Source organism: Orcinus orca, chromosome 2 (genome assembly GCF_937001465.1).
Source record: "Orcinus orca chromosome 2, mOrcOrc1.1, whole genome shotgun sequence".
Taxonomy (NCBI): domain Eukaryota; kingdom Metazoa; phylum Chordata; class Mammalia; order Artiodactyla; family Delphinidae; genus Orcinus; species Orcinus orca.
The window spans coordinates 118005349-118028366 of NC_064560.1; the positions used below are offsets into that span (position 1 = coordinate 118005349).

General features: G+C 41.5%; 1 protein-coding gene across 4 annotated transcripts in view; it reads left to right on the top strand.

Moving 5' to 3' along the window:
* GPR176 (G protein-coupled receptor 176) overlaps positions 1-23018 on the top strand; it is an 88090-nt gene that overhangs the window by 55744 nt on the left and 9328 nt on the right. Inside the window, exons 1-2 of one of the 4 annotated variants that reach the window (XM_049706923.1) lie at positions 7208-12025; positions 13626-13716. The exons of 1 other annotated variant lie outside the window; for it this stretch is intronic. Coding sequence is in view for 1 of the 3 variants with exons in the window: in XM_049706921.1 (XP_049562878.1) it covers positions 11974-12025 (52 nt within the window). In the remaining 2 variants the exon portion in view is untranslated. 2 more of the 4 variants (XM_049706921.1, XM_049706922.1) reach the window with 2 other exon arrangements.

Consider the following 23018-nt stretch of genomic DNA (forward strand, 5'->3'; position numbering starts at 1 on the left):
ACCCAGGGATTATTCAGAAATGTATTATTTAGTTTACAAGTGTTTGGAGATTTTTGTTTTATTTCTCTTATCAATTTCTAGTTTGATTCCATTGTGGTCAGAGAATACACTCTACAATTTAAAAATAAATTTTTAATTTAATTTTTAAATTTATTTGGTTGTGTTGGGTCTTAGTTGCAGCATGCAGGGATCTTTTTTGTGGCATGCGGTATCTTTCATGGTGGTGCGTGGGCTCTTCGTTGCAGCATGTGGGCTTCTCTCTAGCTGTAGCGCATGGGCTCCAGAGCACGTGGGCTCAATAGTTGCAGCGCGTGGGCTTAGTTGCCCTGCGGCATGTGGGATCCTGGCTCCCCAACCAGGGATCGAACCCGTGTCCACTGCATTGGAAGGTGGATTCTTAACCACTGGACCACTGGGGAAGTCCCTATAATTTCAATTTTTAAAGAATTATTGAAGGTTTTTTTTTTTATGTCTATGGTCTATCTTGATATATGTTCCATTAGCACTTGAAAAGAATGTGTATTCTGCTATTGTTGGACAGAGTGTTCTATAAATGTTGATTAGATCCTGTTGATCGATGGTAGTATTGAATTCTTCTATATCTTCACAGATTTTTCTGTCTAGTTGTTCTATCACTTGCTTGAAAGAGAGGTGTTGAAGTCTCCAACTATAACTGTGGATTTGTCCATTTCGGCTTTCAGCTCTGGAAGTTTTTGATTCACATATTTTGTTCTTTGATGCATATTCATTTAAGATCACTATGTCTTCTTGCTGGATTTACTCTTTCATCATTATATAATGTTCCTCTCTGTCTCTGGTAATTTTTGTTGTTGTAGTTCTGAAGTCTACTTTATATGATATTAATATAGCACTCCTGTTTTCTTTGATGTTTGCATGATATGTATTTTCCCTTCCTTTTACTTTCAACCCATGTATATCATTATATTTGAAATGAGTTTCTTGAAGATAGTGTGTAGTTGGGTCATATTTTTTTATTCTGTTTGCCAGTCTCTGTCTTTTAATTGGTTTATTTGGACCATTTGCATTTAACGTAATTATTGATATGTTAGGGCTTAAGTCTGACATTTTATTTTTTTGTTCTCTCAGTTTTTTGTTTCTCTCTTTTTCCTGCTTTCCTGTGGATTTCTTGGTCATTTTTTAGAATTCCATTTATATTTATCTGTAGTGTTTTTGAATGTATCTCTTTGTATAGCTTTTTTAGTGGTTGCTGTAGGCATTATATTACATACGTATAACTTATCACAGTCTGTTGGTGCCATCATTTTACCAGTTCATGGTATAGAAACTTTATCTCCTTTGCCCTTCCCCATTTATAGTATAATCCTTGTGAATATTTCCTCTATATACATTTAGAACCACATTAGTGTTATAATTTTTTATTTCAACCATCAAACACAATTTTGAAATCTTGAGAAGAAAAATGTATTGTATTTTCCTATATTTTACTCTTTCCATTTTTTTCTTTCTTCTTGAAAATCCAAGATTCCACCCTTTATCATTTTCTTTCTATTTAAGAGAAATTTCTTTAGTCATCCTTTTAGAGTAGGTCTGCCTGCCGTTTATTCTTAAAGGATATTTTCACTAGATATATGATTCTGGTTTGACAGTTCTTTTCTTTCAGCACTGGAAAGTGTTGTGCCACTTGTTTCTGGCCTCCATGATTTGTGGTGAAAAAATCCGCTATTATTCTAATTGTTTTTCACTATAGGTAATAAGGTTTCATTTTTCTCTTGTTTACTGTTTCCAAGATTTTTGTCCCTGTCTTTAGTTTTCAGAAATTTGACTATGATGTGTGTTGGTGTGGACTTCCTTGAGATTATCTTCTTTTGGGTTTACTCTGCTTGAATCTGTATATTTATGTCTTTTGCAAAATATGGGAAATTTTTAGCCATTATTTTTTCAAGTACTATTTCAGCCTCACTATCATTTGCCTCTGCTTCCAGAATTCCAATGACATGAATGTTAGATCTTTTATTATAGTTACACAGATCCCTGAGCCTTGGATCACTTTTTTCAATCTACTTTCTCTCTTATGACAGATTGGGTATTTTCTATTTTATGTTATTTTATTATTATTATTATTATTTTACATCTTTATTGGAGTATAATTTCTTTACAATGGTGTGTTAGTTTCTGCTTTATAACAAAGTGAATCAGTTATACATATACATATGTTCCCATATCTCTTCCCTCTTGTGTCTCCCTCCCTCCCACCCTCCCTATCCCACCCCTCCAGGTGGTCACAAAGCACCGAGCTGATCTCCCTGTTATTTTATTATTTTTTGATGGGACCCATTTTTAATGTTTTTATTGAATTTGTTACATGAGGACCACCCTGAGGTGGTATAAAGATCCAGTTCTGTTTCCAATAATTGGCTTCCAGCCAGAGAATGAGTTATGTTTAAAGTAGTTCCAAACCAGGTGAGGATGGAGAAATTATCTGTGTCAAGTAGGGGCAGGTCAGCATGACTGGTGACAAGTTGTGACCCCTGTTTACAACTGAAGTCAGATAGCTCATCTCAGTTTGCCCTGGATTTTCCTAGTTTCAGCAGGGGAAGTCCTGCATCCTGCAAATTCCCTCTGTCCTAAGAAAACGAGGATGGTTGGTCACCCTTGGAGAGTCTGAGAGTTATCTCAGCACGTTTTCTGGTTGGATCTGGGGAGGGAAGGGGTTGAGAGGGCATTGGAGTGGTTTGAGATCATTGCTGGGCTGTCCAAGTTTGATTCTTCAAAGCCTTGTACAGTTGAGGGCTTGCTAACGTATGTTCTCCTTAAGGCAGCAAACCAAGGAAAAAGATGGGTACTCCCTGGGCCAGGATCTATGTATCCTATTGGTTCTTGCTCCAAATTCTCACCCAATCTATTTTTTTTTCAGTCAGGGGTGGGTGAGGTGGAGGAGCTCCCATTGGGTTACTAGGACCAGTTTGAAAGAAGATTCCTTGATCTCTGTTCATCGCCCCCTGCCCCCACCCGCCTTATCTGACCCTGTGTCAGTGGTAGAACCATGAACACTGTCTAGTTGTGATTTAGATACTAGGGTAGGTGAACAGCTAAACTGACAGCTATATAATGTGGGTTGAGGTGAAATACACATTTTATAGCAGGGTTTCCCAAAGGGTAGTCTGAAATTACCTTTCCAAGATCACCTGGGGGCTTATTAAATACAGATTCCTAGGCGCAACGCCATAGACTATGAATCAGCAGGTTCGGGGAGAGGACCAGGAAAGTACCTTTTTACAAGCACCCCATGTCGTGTTCGTGAATCCTGACATTAGAGGACCACTTTTCACTTGTTCTATACTATTTAGGTGATGTCCAGAGGATATCGGGGGGAAATCTGTATCCGATTTTACTTCTAGTTGGAAGGGCCGTGAAAAAAATATTTGGAACTTTGAAGGGCTTTATCATATATTGTCATTCTGTTAATTGTGTGACGTTAAGGTTCGGGTAAGATTTAGAAGAGCAATAGTAGCCATCCCCCGGACACTTTACTGATGCTATTCTTTCCACTTTCAGCAGTGGAAGGAGAACTCGAGTGGAAAATGACAGAATAATATCTTCATAGCAGTTTAACAGCCTTTGCTCTCAGCTTTAAAGGCCTCCCCTAGGATTGAAGGGAAAATTAAATGAGGGAAGTGAGTCAAAATCACATAGAAGAGAGTACTCGCTACCCTATATTCTGAAACAGGGCTAAATTCCCAGATCTGTAAGCTATTTTGTTGTTGTTGTTGAAGTCAGCATTTTCTTTCCTGTTAACGGCACCTGCTGCCATCAGATGTCTGGTATTTTAAAAATCATATCTACTCTAGAAAGAGATTTATTGCATTTTAAATCCAGATGACATCTTAGCTGGGGATTAGGCTTTTTTCCCACCTCAGGCAGAGCTACGCTTATATAATGATCTTTTGCACAAGCAGAGAGTGCTACTGCTCTGTCAGTCGGCTGGTAAGTTCAAACTCCAGATGTGGGCTAACATGCAAAATGTGATTCTGGGAGTGCTGGTTTGATTCACTGTCACTGGGGCTGACCTGGAGCTCTGCTTCAGTTGGCAGCAGTTTTCATGGTGGTGGTGGTGGTTATGGTGGTGGGAGTGGCTGGACAGTAGGGCCTCTTAATATTCAGGATTGAATTGAATGCCTAGTTAGTCTAACAATGGCCCAAACTAAGGATAATAAAAGTAATGATTTAGAAGTATAAATTTTTTTCTTGTTTATAAATTACCTTTTAAATACATACCAGTGGGGCTATTTTGTGCTGGTTTTCGTCCCCTACTTGCAGGGCACCAGCCCTCTTCAGATTCAAATGAGACATTTCACATGTGCTTTCCAAAGTCTGGATGCCCATGTGAGAGCCACTCTTATTTCCTTTTCCATTTCAACCATCAGGCTCTGATTGCACATCTGACAGTGTCTTGAGATTATCTCCTTCTTCCCCCAAATTCCCAGAAATTTGTCTCTTTTCATCTCCTTGGGTTCAAGGCACTGGCTAAAGTTTCTCATAAGGTCTCCGAATTCTTCTTTCTTGAACAAAGGGGGTCGGGGAGGGGCTGTGGGACCAGAGTCCTCCTGGTACAGAGTGGTCCAAGGTCCTATATTATATGGTGAGTCAGGAACACCATATTTCAATCAGATGATAAGAGTGTGAACTTACACATAGCAAAGGAAGAGATAACACGGAGGAGTAAAAATGTGTTGTGGAAGTATTATGATCTGGTGGGGGATCTGACAGCTCTGATTATCTCCCTTCCAGCACAGAATGGCAGGTGAGTGTGCCTTGTCATAATTAGCCTGTGCAATTAGGATGACTTCACAGATATTTGCTTTAATTGACTTTAGTAATAAACTAAATGATAATCTCAGATAAAAATAATTCCACAATGACTGTCTAGGTATCACGATATATCATTGTTTAAAGTAGTGTGTACTTTCTAAAAAGAAAATCTGTATATGTCTCTAGGGCCAAGTATTTATTACATCCTTATTATTGTTATTAATTATTAATAAATAAAATCTATTTGTTAAGACAATAATTATATATCTGTATTTATAATTATATATATACACACATATATATAAAGCACTTTATACATGATTTAAAACAGCGTAATTTAAACCAAAGTTTACTCATCTAAAACCAACAGAGGTCGTGAACAGTCCACTTTCTCCACTGTCCTGGAGATTGATAGTCTGGACCTACATGAGTTACTGCAAATAAAAACATCCTCTCTAAGAGCTGGTTCTGCCCAAGGAGTTCAGCTGGAACCTACCGGATTCAGCAGTGTAGCCCATTTAAGTGGTTGTTTGATGTCACACGTGGACTGCCTCAGGTGTGCATTAAGTGTAAGGTCTTGACAATAAGGATTTTTTTGGTTTGTTCATTTTTTTGCTTATTTATTTAATTTTTATAGTTTTATTTATTGATTATTTATCCTGTACTTACTTGATAATATTCTGACTATTTTGGGGCTAGGATAATTGCATCCCTTCTCAAACCTAAAGCAGAAGAACAAAGGTAAAAATTTATCCCAAAGTGTAGCTAATAGGGAGGTACTTAAATGTCTCTGAGTATACAAAGTGTGAAAAATTCCTTTCTCTCTCTCTCTCTAGACTTTTTATAAAAAGAAAAGCCTTTTGAAGTAACTGCTCAAAGTAAAAGAGATGAGTGTTGAAGACAGTGGCAGAGAGAGCGTTGTTCTCTAGCAGCCTTTCCTGCTCTTTCCATAACAATGGAAACCCTGATTTTTAGATAGGCACAGGCTGCTCAGAGTAAAGACAGGCTCCATGGCAACCAGTGTGGTCCTCTAACCAGTGCAAAGCATCACATGATAGCTTCCTGAAATTTTCCTTAAAGACAGTTGACACATGCTATCATTTTCCCAGCTTCATCCCTTCTTCCACCCTGCTGCCTGAAATACTGATGTGTTTCAAGGAGTTTTAGTTGCTACCTTGGACTATGAGAAATGGGGCCCCCCCATTTGGGATGGTCGAATGGTGAACTGGAAAGATGTTGAAGATTTTGTTGGGCAGAACCTCTGTAAGCAGCCCTGGACAGTCTCTGGATTTTTATATGAGACAGAAACACTTTTTTGTCTTGCTTATGCTACTATTTCTTGTTTAGCCAAATCTAACCTTAAGTGATAACAATGATACAACCCTAAAGGAAGGGAGATTTCATAGCCTTTCCATGAAGTTTATTCAAGGGCTTAAGCATCCTTAAGGACAAAATATTACTTTTTATTTTTAAAAAAGTATCTTTGATGCAATCGATTCCTGTTTTCTCTTGTTCAAGCCTCTGAAAATGGAGAACAGTTGGTTGACTTCTTCCTCATAATAAATCTTTGTGGAACGTAAGGTTTTTGTTTTCACCTTAATTTTATAGCTTTTGGCCCATCAGTGGATCTAGAACTCTAAGTAATTATCCTTTAATTTTATGAAAAATATTCACAACCAGACTCTTTTTTTAGTAAGAGAATTAGCTATGCTAGGCTTGGGGTTGTAATTATGCCTGTGATTTGTTATTAGTGGGTTGCAACAGGTTTGCTCTTATGAAATGAATAAGCTGTTTGCTGAACTATGAAAGGAGGAGACAGAGAGAGGGTACTTCTACTATAACATCTGGGGAGAAGTAGTAGAAAATGGGCTTTCCCTGTGTATGCGTGTGAGCGGGTTAGTGAGGGAAAGAAAGAGAGAGAGAGAGAGAATATCTTCAAAGCAAAACACTTCGTATGTTTAATTGCTGCCCTGTTTTGTGGCCTCCTGAGGAGCAGGAGGCTCACCCAGTGAGGGAGCAATGTCACATTCCTCGGGTGCATGAAATTGGAGCCCATGTCTGAGATGCCAGACACATTTCTGTGCCAGCTGTCTTTATATTCTGACTGATTCAGGAGACCACATTCCCTGCAAAACAGTCACTCAATGCAACCTTTAAGGGACATGTAATTAAATACATATTAAGACTTCCGGGCTTCCCTGGTGGCGCAGTGGTTGAGAGTCCGCCTGCCGATGCAGGGGACGCGGGTTCATGCCCCGGTCCGCGAAGATCCCACATGCCACAGAGCGGCCGGGCCCGTGAGCCATGGCCACTGAGCCTGCGCGTCCGGAGCCTGTGCTCCGCAACGGGAAAGGCCAAGACGGTGAGAGGCCCGCGTACCGCAAAAAAAAAAAAAAAAGTCTTCCCTCATTTCTGTGCCCCACACCTTCAGGCACACACTGACTGAGCCTTTATTTTTTCTTTTTCAATAACAGCTTTATTGAGACATAATTCACTTACCAGACAATTCACCTTTAGAGTGTACAAGTCAATGGTTTTTAGCATATTCACAGAGTTGGGCAACCATCACCACAATCAGTTTTGGAACATTTTCTTCAGCCCGAAAAGAAACCCCATACTCATTAGCAGTCACTCCCCATTGCCCCTTAACCCCCAGCCTTAGGCAACCACTAATCTACTTTCTGTCTCTATGAACTTGCCTATTGTGGACATATCATACAGATGGATTCATATAATATGTGGTCTTTTGTGACTGGCTTTTTCACTTAGCATGTTTTTGAGTTCATGCGTGTTGTAGCATGTATCAGAACTTTATTCCTTTTTATGGCTGAATAATACTCCTTTGTATGGATATACCACATTATCTTTGTTCGTCAGTTGATGAACATTTGGGTTGTTTCCACTTTGGGGCTGTTATGAATAGTGCTGCTATGAACACTTGTGTACAAATTTTTCTGTGGACCTGTGATTTCATTTCTCTTGGGTCTATGCTTAGGAGTAGAGTTGCTGGATGTGGTAGGCAGCAGAGTGGTTCCTGCTCAGAGAGAAGAGATGGGGACTCAGAAAGGGTCCAACTTTGTCCTTGAGGGAGATGTTTAAAGTCTGTGCGTTGGAGCTGTAAAACCAGGTTGCCAAGTTTTCAGGTGAGGTGAGGGCAGTGCCAATAAAGTCAAAGCAATAAGTGACTACGCAGTATAACAGAGAAAGTAGTCTAAACAAATTCTACCATATAGGTTTGGCTTACTAGCAGCTATTCTCATTTTAATTTTTGACCAGTCCGCCAAGCAACTTATACTTTCAAGTCCCTTCTGGGTGTGTCCTAAGCTCACCCTGCCATCCCAGGGTGAGTTACTTTTCCCTGCAGACAGCTGCAACCTCACTCTATAGGACCTTCCTAGATTCCACCCCAGAACATTGGTTATGCTTGTGAACTCCTTGTTTCCTGCACGCACATCTCACCTGGAATTTGGGGATTTTTTTCTCATCTCATAGCTTCCTTCGTTAAGCCAAGGTTTTTCATAAATCCATTCCACCGGAGGTGAGGTAATTTCCGGGAATGAATCTTCGGTCCTTGTTCTTAGCATCCAGGTAGCAGTATCAGGTGTCGTCTCTTCCTACGGAGGCAGTTTGGTGCGGTGGTTTCATCCTGACTTCGGAGTCTGACTGCTTGGGACTAAATTCCAGCTCTACCACTTCTTATTTCTATAAACTCGGGCAAATGACATAACCTCTCAGTGCCTTAGGTTCTTTATCTGTAAAGTGGGATTAAATAGAACCTATCTCATGGGGTTCTTATAAAGTGCGCATGGTGCATGCAAAGCCTTAGGGAGTAAGTGCTCGCTGAATGCTGGTGAGCCGTCCTTCTTCCCAACATCAGCACCCTCTGCTTCCATTCCAGTTACTCCAGCCTGGACGAACAGGCCCACAGGCGATATGGTGGGAGGGCAGTGTTGCTATATTCTCGTATAGGCTGAAGCGCCTCTGTCCTCAGTTTCGCATCAGGCTGGAAGCAGTGGTTGGTTTGCCCGTGGGGCATGCTGATGTCTCCTCTAACTCCTTTTTTTTGAGTCTCCTGGCTCTTCACAACAAAGGCAGGCATTTTCATTTTATTGGAGCTGAGGAAAATCACACTTTTATGATTACTTGTCCTGCTCCCCGAACTGATTGCAAGAAACCATGTCTGGCACCTTTGATCCCTGTTACTGTCTCAGGCGATGCTTAGTCTGTGCGTCCCCAGACCCCCTCAAGGTCCCCGTCTGTCCGCTGCCTTTCTAGCTGGCAGAGGGCCAACTCCACCCTCAGTGAACCAGGAAGGAAGCCTGAGCAGCGTCCAAAGTCACAGTGGCCTCAGGCAAAGGTGGGAAACGCCGGCCCCATCCACCTCTCCTCTCAGTGTCTCTCCCTCAGTGTCAGCAACGCGCATGTCTGTCAGGCTAGGAGCCAGGGAGTGCCTTTGCCCCTCTCTTCCCCACATAGGTGCCTACCTGTCCTAGGAAAGGAAGTTCCCCTCAGCCTGCTATCACTGCCGGAAAGCGAGCAAAACATCATTTCCCCAGGTGGTAAGGGCCAAAACCCCAGAAATATCTGTATTTTAACAGTAGACTTTTGGAAATAGAAAAATTAACCCCTAAAGCTGACTGTCTTCAGTCAGCTGAAGACTGTCTTCAGCATCATACCAGGCTGGATAGACATAGAGAGGTGTGTGTGAGCAAACATATTTTCCCTTTCACTTCTTTAGTTTAGAAACAAATTAAGTTACACACGTGTATTATGCCATCCGCCCATTCCACTTTGCTTCAAGTAATCAATGTTGACAGCCTGGGGTGTATCCTTCTATATATTTCTCTATCTTCCTATAGGGACATGCCACAGTTTATCCTAATGATGGGCATTCAGGTTGTTTTCAATCTTGAGGTCATGGTCAGCAGTCCTTCAGCAAACATAGCTCAATGTACAGCCTTATATATTGATTCTTTTATTTGTAGGATAGTTTCACAAAAGTAGCACTGGTCAAGGAACATGCGTTTAGTAGATACTGCCAGGTTACTTTTCATTCACTATAGCGATCTACTTGCCCACCAAAAACATAAAATGTTTATATCCCCATACCCTTTAATACTTGATCTTATAAATTTTATTTTCGCTAACTAGTGGTGGGAAATGTTTTCTCCTTTTAATTTTAATTTTTTTTTTTTTTTGCCATTCTCTGAGGATACCCCGTGTCAGTGGTCAGTGGTCTTTCTTGGACGCTGACCCTGCTGGCACATTTGCAACTGCTTTCAGGACTCCACAGGCTTCAGTTTTCTCCAGGCAAGAGCTGAAGAAGCAGCTTTAATGAGCATGATGGATTTTAATCATAGAAGCTCATTGCACCGTATGAATTAAAAACCATCGAAAAGATGGATTTCATGTAAATGCCATTTGGAAAGGTTACAGGAACAAGAAGGAAACAATGTGTGTGCACAGGTGCTGTGGGTGTTCTGGCTTTGCCCCAGCTCTGCGGTGGTCACGCTGTGGGCGTGCTGCCTTGCTCTACCCTGCTCTCTGCAGAACCTGTAGAAGCCCCCTGCAGAAGGGGAGGACCTTCCAGTGGCCAGCATGTCGGGCTTAGAGAGAGGAGCACCTGGAGAGTTAAGGACTCGTAGGGCCCAGCAGCTTCTGAGCCTTTCTTGCACCTTCCTTGCTAAAACTAGGTCCACCTTCCTGTGTGGTCCCCCTTTCCTGAGGTTTTTCTAGTTTGCAAGCATCCCTGGGTCCTGTCTTTACTCCAGCTATGGAAGTTTTTTCCAGAAGTATACTCCCTCTCAATGTCCTTTGCTGAATAGTAAGTTTTTCTAGAAGTGACTTCCCACTTCTGCTTCTAGCCGGTACCCTTAATTCCTCATTCCTTGTTCTGCTCTGCCTTGCTCAGACTGGATGTTTCTTGGATCAGATTTGTACCACAATTCTGGGGACTGATTTGTTGTGGGTTGCAGCTCTCCTCTGAGGCCTAAGGTTTTTCTCTTTTTCCCTCTTCTGCCACTCTGTCCTCCTTATCTGGCTGGTGAAGTAGGCACCCCAGCGCAATTCATGCTAACACTCTTGGGGGTGCTTGCCCCCCACAGAGGCAGTGTATGTAATCTAGGAGACAGAGCATGATGTACGAAGGTCTGCCTGACCCAAGTAGACCTGTTACTGAGCTTATGGTGGACTAGAGCAGTGTTCAACCCCAAACTGGCTGAAGCGCTTTCCAGAAATGTTAACAGTAATCCATTCTGAAAAGTATATGCCCTACCAGTGATGCCTCATCCATGAAGCCTAGGGCACTGGGCACAGGGACTACCCCTTCTGGATCTTCATATAACTGCTCACCCACTGATTAGCAAAACTCCATGAGAAGTGATTGCGCCTGCTATAGGCAAAAATTTTGGAGGAAAAGGTTCTGTACACATTGCTGGTGGAAAGGAGAAATCAATGTCACAGAAATATAAACACCAGAAAATAAGCATATATGTACAGTATTTATTGCAATATTAGTTATAATGGCAAAAACTCATAAACAAAGTGAATGCCCATCTAGAGGACAAAGGGTGAATAATAAACTGTGATATATTCATATATGTCTAAATACAGCGTATAAATTTACGAATAAATAGAAAATCACACTAGTGTCCACAAAGAAGAACAGTATGTACAAATGGTATACCGTTTACATAAAATTGTGTTTATACACATATAGAGGTGTATTAAAAGATGATGACCAGAATATTAATCATGTTTCATGTTTATCTTAAGGTGGTGGGATTCCAGGTGATTTTTCTTTCTTCCTATACTTTTCTGAACCATTTGAATTTATAATAGTGAACATGTGTTAGTTTAAAAAAAAACACTCAGAAATAAACTAAAGCTGGGACTTCCCTGGTGGTCCAGTGGTAAAGAATCCACCTTGCAGTGCAGGGGATGCAGGTTCAATCCCTGGTCTGGGAACTAAGATCTCACATGCCACAGGGCAACTAAGCCCGCGTGCCACAACTACTGAGCTCATGCGCCTCAACTGGAGAGCCTGTGTGCCGCAAACTACAGAGCCCATGCACTCTGGAGCTTGCATGCCACAACTAGTGAAGAGAAAACCCACACGCCACAACTAGCAAGAAGCCCACGCGCCACAACGAAGAGCCTGCACGCTGCAACAAAAGATCCTGCATGCCTCAACAAAGATCCCGTGTGCCGCAACTAAGACCGGTTGCAGCCAAAGGTAATAAAGTAAAATAAAAAAAAAAAGAAAGAAATCTGAAAAAAAAAGAAATAAACTAAAGCTATTTTCATTGTGAAAAAGCTGAGAGGTAGAGGAAGGAGACGCAGAGGTTGTAATGAGTAGCCAGAATCTTCTGGCTTTTCCCAAGGCACGTGATTCAAGAGATTAAGACAATGTCTTTTATGGCAATGTCTTTTATGACCTTGGAAGTCTCACTGTCGTTTTGCTACATCCCATTGTTTACCTATTCAGTTGTGGGAGAAGCCTACATGGGGACAGGAATACCAGGAGGCAGGGATCACTGGCCATCTTGGAAGCTGATTACCATAGGGGGGCCTGAAGGTATTGTTTTTCCCAGAAGTCTTAACAGTTAGCAAAAATATCTTTCCTCTGCACAAGATTTACATAGTCTTATGTGGAAACAAGGAGGTATAGATGACTCTTCCAGGTTCCTTCCATTCATGTGAGTATATAAAGTCAATTAAATGTTGTAGATTACTTTCTTATTCCTATTAAAGCATTATAGAGTTTCTAATTGGAAAAATGACAATTTAAAATGTTGTAGCTGGTCACTGTTTCCTTGACCATTGTATATATGCTCACTTTTATTTCCTTGGGGTAATATTAAAATTTGTTGGCTAATATTTATTAGCCAATGTTCTGCCTTCGCCCATGGTGTTTGCATGCTTAAACCTTTATAAGAATAATGTCAGAGGCAAGACTAATGGAAACTGGAGCTTAATGAAAGTGAACAGATTTTATATTTTATCTTATTTACTTCATTCACATTGAATCAGTGACATTGACTACACTCTGAAAGCCAGTAATTTACAAACACACAAAGAGGAAAATCAGTATCTCACAAGATAAAAAATGCTTCCCCTGGGGCTTCCCTGGTGGCGCAGTGGTTGGGAGTCCACCTGCCGATGCATGGGACACGGGTTCGTGCCCCGGTCCGGGAGGATCCCATGTGCCGCGGGGCAGCTGGGCCCGTGGGCCATGGCCGCTGAGCCTGTGCGTCCGGAGCCTGTGCTCCGCAACGGGAGAGGCCACAACAGTGAGAGGCCCGCGTACCGCAAAAAAAAAAAAAAAAAAAGCTTCCCCTGGCCTTTTGTTTCATAATGGGGAATTAAGAGGTCACATCTCTTCATTGATCTTAGTGCTTTACACAAGCTAATAGTATTTCATGCTGATTTTATTTTGAACCAGCAGGAAAATTACATGGTAAATGACTCAGTGTTATTCAAATCAGCAAATATTAGAGGAAAAATACAGGAATTGGAAGCTGCTTATTCATGAAATGCTAAAGGAGAATTCTCCTTCTCTGTTTATCTGTATCACTGTGGTTACCATAATCATGAATCCTGGATTCTTGGAACGTGATACAAAGAAAAGAAACCTTTTGTCCAGTTTTCAGCAATGTGACTAATGAATATTCAGGCACAGAAGGCCTTGGTTGCCTTAAATAGTCACTGGGAAATGCACGTACAAGCTAGGTCTTGGCGTGGAGATAAATGGAATTGCAATTATTCTCCCTATTATTTTGCTCTCAATTTTTGTCATCTTCTCTTCTCTCTCCATCCTCTGCTACTACTTGAAGGAGAAAAAGGGGAAAAGAGAGAAAGAGAAATGTTAAGAATCTGCTTTCTGAAAGGTGTTATTGCTGCCCATCCACGTGCCCTTCATTACAGGTATTTCCAAGATCGTGTTACACCTGCAAGGCCCCTAAATACATCTTATTGGTTCAGCTCTTGCCTCACAAAGAGTCATATCCAAGTTCAGAGTCTAGACTGAGGCTGTCTCACTTATCAAGCTCCTTCCATGTTACCCATGTGCCAATCCCCGCTTCTTACAGAGCTCTTGGCTCCTAGTATTTTATCTGAGCATTTATTTCATTTTCTTATGTTGTTGGTGGGCCTTGATGGGCTGTGTGCTGTAACTCATCTTTTCAATGTCTCTTGTGTTCTACTCCCCACCGACCTCTGACTTTCAGATCCATCACTTCCTTCCAGAGCCTTCCCTGCCTTGACCATGTGTCTCTGGCCCTGGCCTGGGTCTGGCTTCCTCCAGCTCCATCTGCTGCTCTGGCTCTCCTGATCCCAGCTCCTCACTCTACAAACACCCCTCTGCTGCTGGCCTCCTCTTTCCTTGCAGGAATTGGAGAAAGTGGTGAAGGAGACATGGGAAAGTCTATTCTAGAGCAGATGGAACCTCCCCACTAGTGAGGGAGTGGCCCGAAATCTGCTAGGAGAAGGTTTAGAATTGCCATTTCTTGCCCCTCACCCTCCAGCCTCTCCCCTTCTCCTTCCAAACTCAGCTAAAAAAAAAAAAAGCAATGGAGCTTTCAACTCTGAATTAATGTCATTGTCAGATTGTGCCAGATCGTAAGGAATAAGGGATGCTCATTTCCAAAATCTTATTCCTCCACCTCACATCAGCCACGCTGGGTCCCCGTGGACTGAAGCAGGACTGGGCTCACTTTCCTTTCTTAGCCCTCTAATTATCTTACCCTTGTGTTCTTTGGAAATAGTTCCAACATAATTTTCCCTTTCAGACTGCATAATTGTAGTTAACTGGAACTGAGGGCGTAGGAGAATAGAATGCATGTGTATTCTGTGCACGTTCACTAGACTAATTATAGTATAGTGTGATATATCGTTGAATACATCACTCTCAAGCTGCTCTGACACTGTGTGCTGGCGATCGGGAGATAGTAAACATTCAGCTTGTTGATCAGAGGCAGTTGGCATCAATAGATGTACCTGAAAAACTGAGTACACAGAAAAAACATTCTGATAATTCTGATAGAGTCATATTGAACTTCAAGCTTTTATTCATTCATTTATCTGGGTATTTATGAAGCAACTCCTAGATACAAAACCGTGGTTCGTGCTCATGAGGGTCAACAGAATTTCCAGATAAGGTTCTTCTCAGGCTTCATAATCTCACAGTATTTTATGGGAGAAATAACCCCTCTAGGCTAATGCTATATGAATGCTGCAGAAGATACAGACCCTGCCTTCAAAGACTACATAAGCAATTTAATATAGACAAGAACCTCTTAGTAGGATGGCCTGTGGCCTAGACATTTAAGGCAGTGAACTACTTCACCTCCACTTAATCAGGAATATCTTGTTAGCATGCAGATCCAGGGGGAGCTTGTGTAATGAGAGAGAGAGTTTGATAACTCTCTCTCTTCCTCCTTTTCCCTGGAAGCTTTCTCTATACACCTACTGAGGGGGAAATGGAGCTTGTGGTTATTAAAGGTTCGAAGCTGTCACAGTTAGATGGGGCCAATGATACTGAGACTCTTGCCATATTTTTTTTTCAGGGAATAATATACCTTTCAGGGAGGTTAACCTATTTAATGTGAGAGATCAGAGAGCAAGGAATCCTGTGAAGTTATGAAAATTTTCTGGTTAGTTTATGTGGAAAAAATTTCAGTAGTCAAAGAAAGGGACAGGGGCTTCCCTGGTGGCGCAGTGGTTGAGAGTCCGCCTGCCGATGCAGGGGACACAGGTTCGCGCCCCGGTCCGGAAAGATCCCACATGCCGCGGAGCAGGTAGGCCCGTGAGCCATGTCCACTGAGCCTGCGCGTCCGGAGTCTGGGCTCCGCAACGGGAGAGGCCACAGCAGTGAGAGGCCCGCGTACCACAAAAAAAAAAAAAAAAAAGAAAGAAAGAAAAAGAAAAAGAAAGGGACAGTTATCAACTTAAGATTTTGTGAGTCTTTCTTCTTACCTTTTAGATCTGTGTGTATCTTGCTGAGTGTTGAGAGATGTGAGAGATTGAGCTAGTTTCAGGGGCGTTGCGACTTCCATGAGAGAACCCCAGTGGCTGTGGTCACTGGGATCTCTTTGTCTTGATTGAGTTATATGGTCTGCCTTACCTTTGGGGATACCATTGTTGCTAAAACATATGCACATTTGTTGCAGACTCACCTAAAATTCTTTGTGCGACCTCACAGGAGTTGAGTGGAAGAGGCTATTGTTGGAGTCTCTTTCTATATTCTTATGTTTTACAAAACTGAATCCTGTTAATATTTTATCTGAATTATTCATTGGGAACACGTATTCTAAGGGGAAACCATCCAAGGTTAGATTGGGGATATGTATTTCATAAGATGCTTTTCATTCAAAGCAATTATTTGAAATTCACCATGAATTTTAATAAACTTACTCCATAGCTTCTTCCTGCTAATCCAATTCCTGCTTAATTGGAACCTTCTGTGTCATTTCAGCACAACCTCTGGAATCAGATTAATTGTAACTAAAGTAACAGTTTTCTCACGCTAATAATGATCAGTTTAAAAAGAGTTGGGCAGATATTAGATAGTTTAATCACAAGTTACAGCAAATTGACACTTCATTAGTGAGGGAAAGGCTCAAACTTTTAGACTCAGAGGAAGAGCAAATTGTATTGAAAACCACCAGGCACAGTGCTCTGGCTACAAGCTTGTTTTCCTCCCCATTCTTGCTGCGGCCATAATTCATAATAATACCAGTGGCAAAAAGCTACTTATCACCTTGCCAGTGCTGACTCTCTGGGTAGCTGGGAAATTTACCCACATAGATTAACGGGAGAAAGATTTTTTAAAAATCAGGATAAAATAGAATCATTTTTAGAACTATTTAAGCTTTCCTTTGAAAGTGTGAACTTTGTAACTCAGTTTGAATATTTGTGTCCCCAGGTTCACAGAGCTTAACAGTGTCTTTTTTTTTTTGAACTTGTCAGGTACCATTTGCCTTCTATATACTGAGGAGTTCTTTATTCCTATCTTGTCTTACCTTTGCTTTCTCTTTCTCTCTCTCTCTCTCTCTCGCACTCTTGCTAATGAAAGGGAGTTTCCTTTGAGGGTTTTGCTTAGGCAGCAGGTTTAAGGGTTCAGAGAAAAATGTGGATTTGCCCTTTAGATTTCCAGGGTTATTTCATTCTATCATAATGCTGTAACTTTGGGTAGTAAGCTTGGGAGCAGCCAGGGGTCGTATCTTAAAGGGTATTATATGATGTTGAGAAGTTTGCATTTGTTTTTTTCCTAGTGGCAGTAGGGAACTACTGAATGCTTTGGTAATATTAAGTTACTGTTGTACCTCTGCTCTTCTTCAAAATGGGTTTAATTAGTCAATCTCGCATTTTTTGCCCCTGGCATTCTTTTTTTTAATAAATTTATTTATTTTATTTATTTATTTTTGGCTGCCCTGGGTCTTCGTTGCTGCGTGCGGGCTTTCTCTAGTTGCGGCGAGCGGGGGCTACTCTTCGTTGTGGTGCACGGACTTCTCATTGCAGTGGCTTCTCTTGTTGCAGAGCACAGGCTCTAGGCACGCAGGCTTCAGTAGATGCAGCATGTGGGCTTCAGTAGTTGTGGCATGTGGGCTCAGTAGTTGTGGCTTGCGGGCTCTAGAGCTCAGTAGCTGTGGTGCACAGGCTTAGCTGCTGCACAGCATGTAGGATCTTCCTGGACCAGGGCTCAAACCCATGTCCCCTGCATTGGCAGGCAGATTCTTAACCACTGCGCCACCAGAGAAGCCCTGGCATTCTCTTAAAACTAACTCTTTGCAAAAATCAGTGTCATAATGAAACTACCTCTGAACCATACCTAAATAAAATGGAGAAATGCCCTCAGATATTCAGGGACACCTTTACTTTCTAGAAAGGTGGTAAGAAACTGAATACAGCTGACCCTTGAACAACATGGGTTTGAACTGTGTGGGTCCACTTATATGCAGATATTTTTCAATAGTAAATATTTACTATAGTACTACACATTCCATGGTTGGTTGAATCCATGGATGTGGAGGAACTGTGGAGGGCTGACTATAAGTTATATGCAGATCAACCCATGCTTTGTTCAAGGGCCAATTGAAGTTTTTTTTTTTTTCAAATAATTTTGAATAGACTTTTTCAAAATTTAAATTCTGATTAAAATTCTTAATTGCTCAACCTGTGTGTCTAAATGCACAAGAGTGCTTAGTGGCTGCCTATTGGGAAGATGGTGGGTAATTATTAATGTTTTAAAAAGTTTTTAAAGCAAATGATAAAGTATAGTTATAATCATTGTTTTATTACTTGTACCATTATCGTTGGCCAGATAGCATTTTTAAAACTTTTCCCATAATGATACAAATAATCTCTTGATGGTTTCAAGCTGTTTAGATTATTGAATTGAAAACATTAGGAAGTCATCATCACTTTGAGATTTTTCATTTTTCTTAATGAAACGATGTCAAGATCATTGATTCCTTTTTTGATTTTTTTTGACCCTTTGGGTTTTTAATTCACTCTGGGGCTTTATTAAGATGTATCATGTTTGTGTGCTGCTGCAAGATTCCTGTAAGGTGTTTGGAATGTCTTATGATAGGCTTGATGGATTCTAGGAGCAGGACTCCATCTGGAGAAGAGATGTCCTTGGTCTGAGACCTGTCACGTGCAATTCAAATGGAGGCTGGACATTCTAGGAGGGAGCAGATCTTGCAACGGCCCCTGCCCCCCCTGCCAGGGAGACAAGGCTTTAGTGAAGTCACTGAATCCAGACAACAGTGAGAGGGAGAGAGACAAGTTGTGTGTGTGCCACAGGCCTGAGGACGGAGCTCTGAAGTTGTCACAACTACTCAAACACGATAGTCCCAGGCACCCATCATGACCCCATGGGACAGTCTGCTGTGAGTTTGCCAGCACCACCCAAGGGACCTCCACAGGGTAAACCTAGGAGTTTCTTCCTTGTCAGACCCCAGTGTTCCATGTGGAACCTGCAGGCCAGTCAGTCCTACCTTGTCTCTTCTTCCTGATTGCTTCCACGTCCTTCTAGGGACCTGTCCTCTTCTATCTTCTCTATATACAGCTCCAGGTTTCGTTTCCTCTGGCCCAGCCTCTCACTGTTTCTCTCTCTGTCAGACCTTTCCTTGGAAACTTTTGCAACTAATAATAACAGTGACATATCTACTTATGTAGCATGTATTAGGCACAAAAAGCTGTTCTAAGTGCTGTGCTTATATTACTTGTATGGGCTCATTAAATCCTCACAATGCCCCTGGGACATAGGCATTGTTATTATGTCCACTTTACAGATGGTGAAACTGAGGCACAGAGAAGTTAATTCACCCATGATCACACAGCTAGTAAGTGGTGGAGCTGGGACTTGAATCTGGGAGTAAGGCTTCAGGGTCTGTGCTCTTAGTCATTAAAATGTCCTGCGTCTCCCTAGGGTAAAAATTTCCCCACACACTAAACCTTTCTCAGAATGGTCTTTCAACTGCATTATCTTTGATTTGCACATGAAAGTGCAACAAAGTACTAATATGTGCTTGGCTAGCCACTTGAAACATTTCCACAACCAGGGTCTGTAGCCTGCCACAGAAGAACAACCCCCATGTACTATGAGCTCATAACTGAACATTAAAAACCATGTGAGGAAAACCATAAAAGGAGGACCAGGAGAACCAACAAATGGCAAAATTAACACATCTAGAACTAGAAACAATAGAATAATCTAAAAGAAAGTACAAGCATTTAAAAAACATGATTACAGGGGCTTCCCTGGTGGCACAGTGGTTAAGAATCCGCCTGCCAATGCAGGGGACACCAGTTCTAACCCTGGTCCAGGAAGATCCCACATGCCGTGGAGCAGCTAAGCCCGTGTGCCACAACTACTGAGCCTGCGCTCTAGAGCCCATGAGCCACAGCTACTGAAGCCCGGGCACCCTAGAGCCCGCGCTCCGCAGCAAGAGAAGCCACCACAGTGAGAAGCCCGCGCACCGCAACGAAGAGTAGCCCCCGCTCACCACCAACTAGAGAAAGCCGCGCGCAGCAACAAAGAGCCAACACAGCCAAAAAAAACAAACGTGATTACAGATTAAAGAAGGAAAAGAGCCATAGTAAAATAACTAGACACTAGGAATAAAGAGTAAGCAGTTTGAAGTGGACCCAAATACAAATTTCAAAAAGTTTACTACCCAAGAAGCTAAAAGAAAGAAAGAAGCAATGATGGTTTGATTACTTCCAGATGAATTGAGAATTGATAAAATGGAAGGAAGACATGAGAAATAGCATTCAGTTTGCAGAAGACAGTAAATTGATGGAAAATGGAAAATATGAATGAGAGGTTAAGAGACTAGAATGAGGTCTAACGTAAATCTAATAAGAATTCCAGAAGAAGATAATAAGGAGAAAGGATAGGGCAAGATTCAGAGGCAATGGATGAAAATTTTCTGGAAATAAGGAAAATATGAATCGTAGGATTGAGGAAGTATGCAAAATTCCAAATATTTTAGTGAGACAGCAGAACTTTTAGCATATGGGGAAACCACCTCTCTCATATGACTTTTGTGGAGGGTCATTTTGCAATATATATAAAAAAAGTGTAAGCTCTTTGACCCGGAACTTCTGCTTCTAGAAATTTATCTTCAGTAAATAATCAGTTCACTTCCTCTGAACTTAAATATATAAGGATGTTGATCTCAACATTGTATAATAGAGATGTATTGAAAACAGCTTTAAAAAAAAATCATCAATGTGCAATAGACAAAATACATTAGGGTATAACCAGAGAAGCACTATTGCTTTTATGAAGCTGTTAAAATGGTGATATAGATCTATTTTTATTTATTGTATAGAAAGGTGGTTGTTACGGAAAAAGATCTAAAAAAGCAGTGTGAGTAGTTGGTCCCACTGGCATAATCAAAAAGTCCGTATATATAAAAAGAAGTTTGGAAGGATAAATACTTAAAGTTTACAGTTAGTTATCACTGGGTGGGTAATTTTTACTTTCTTTTTTGTCCTTTTATGCATTGTCTGATATCAGATTATACTGTGTAAAGAGAAACCTTGATTTGTATTTTAGATAAGGAGTAATGATAGAGTAATAGCAGTCCCAGGGAGAGTAGGTTTGTATTACCAGCGCCATCATGCTCTACTTCTTCTTCCCCTTTTGGTTGTGTGTGCTGTGAGTGTGTACTAATTGTGTTGCTGTGCCCACAGCCCTGGCACTGAATGTTGTCATGGAATCCAGCATTAGAAAATATCATGGGAATATGTAGGGAGGAAGAATGGGTACAGAGCTTGAATCATTTCTAAAGGGGGTTGGGTGATTTAGACCATGATGTCTAAACTAAAAAGTATCTCAAGGTTGAATACTGTGTTATTTAAAATATATGCTGAGTTATCCTTGATGTACCTTGTAAAGCTAAGAAGAATCTAAAGTGCTCATGAGATTAAATGATCAAGTCTGTAATTATTTTGTTTTGTTGTGTGTATACACACACACACATGTGTACACACACACACTTTTCTTTTTAATGTGTGGCCAATCAGATCTTGAGTGTGGGTGCTCCTCTCCTGATACTTTTTTCTAATTTGGGTTCTTAGAGCCAAATGAGTCAGTTTTTAAGTGAAGACAGAGAGAGGTGGTTTAAAGAAGGGAAAGAACGTAGAGGCTTCTTTAGCTTCAGGTTCTTAGGAAAAGGGATTAGGCTTCAGATGCCTCGTAGAGTTTTATAAGTAAGTGGAGATACAATGTGATTATAGCCATCTCGGGTTTTTCAGTAATAACTCATTGAAAACAAGTTTCCTCATTCGCAAGCGTGGACATACTAATAAAATGTATGATTTAAGAAAAAAACAATAAAAAAGTGTGCCTGACATAATTGGGAGGGAGAGAGAAAGATAAGAGTGTTAGAGTATGAGGGTAATGATGGAGATTAGTTTCAAAGAAATCTGCTGTATGCATGAGAGACCTTGGCACACAGCCTGTCCTCTCCTTTGCAATGAATTTTCCTGTTTGTTATACAAAATGTTTTATTCCGTGTAACCTACCAAGCGACAAAGATTAACAGTGATAGAGAAATAGAAAATCCTGTGGGTCTTGTTTTATAAAGCAGAAGGATGGTCTTTATAGGAAGTCCCCTAGTGGACTGGAGACAGCCCCGATATTAACAACTGAAGATACTATGACACTCTCCTCACGGCAGGTTTCTTTTTTTTTAAAAAAATTATTTATTTATTTATTTATGTATGGCTGTGTTGGGTCTTCGTTGCTGTGTGCGGGCTTTCTCTAGTTGTGGTGAACGGGGGCTACTCTTTTTTGCGGTGCGCGGGCTTCTCATCGTCGTGGCTTCTCTTGTTGCGGAGCACGGGCTCTAGGTGCTCAGGCTTCAGTAGTTGTGGCACGTGGGCTCAGTAGTTGTGGCTTGTGGGCTCTAGAGTGCAGGCTCAGTAGTTGTGGTGCACGGGCTTAGCTGCTCCACGGCATGTGGGATCTTCCCGGGCCAGGGCTTGAACCCGTGTCCCTTGCATTGGCAGGCAGATTCTTAACCACTGCACCACCAGGGAAGCCCTATGGCAGATTTCTTTAAGTGGGCAATTTCATTATTAGATGGTTACCAGATTTTCAGTCCTATCTGTAAAACTTAAGTGAGGAAAGATGCTTCAGCCAGATCCTAATCTGTATTTCAGTGGGAAAGGCCAGGAAAAAAAAATCCCCATATAGATGGAGCTTCAAATATATCATTATTGCTGTCTGTAACCTTGGTGACAGGAAAGCTTGAGGGGGCCTGAGGTGGTAACATTAGTATAAACAGCTTTTCTATTGAACAAACGTGTGTATATAGTCACACTGTGAATTTCATCTCACTGAGTCAGCATATTTATGTAAGGAAAGTTTGGTAGAGAATTTCCTGGAAGCAGCTGGCCTACTTAACCTAAATGCAGTGCCCATTTTTTTTTCTGGCAGATAAGAAGTAGCTGTAGACTACTGTGTCTGAAAAGAGACTCTTGACAATAAGTTATGTCAGCATCTGAGGCAGCAAGGCAGCTCCTGGTGGTGGCTTCGGCTGCAGCCCTGAGCCCTGTGCTCCCCTCCCCTGGCACCATGCTGTCCTTCTGCATGAGGCTGAGCTGTTGCCTCAGTCATTAGAGGGCATTCTCTGTGCCTGTGCCCAGGAGAGAGCAGTGTCCTTGGGTCATGACTGACTGGCCATGTGGACCTGGATCTTTCACCAGGT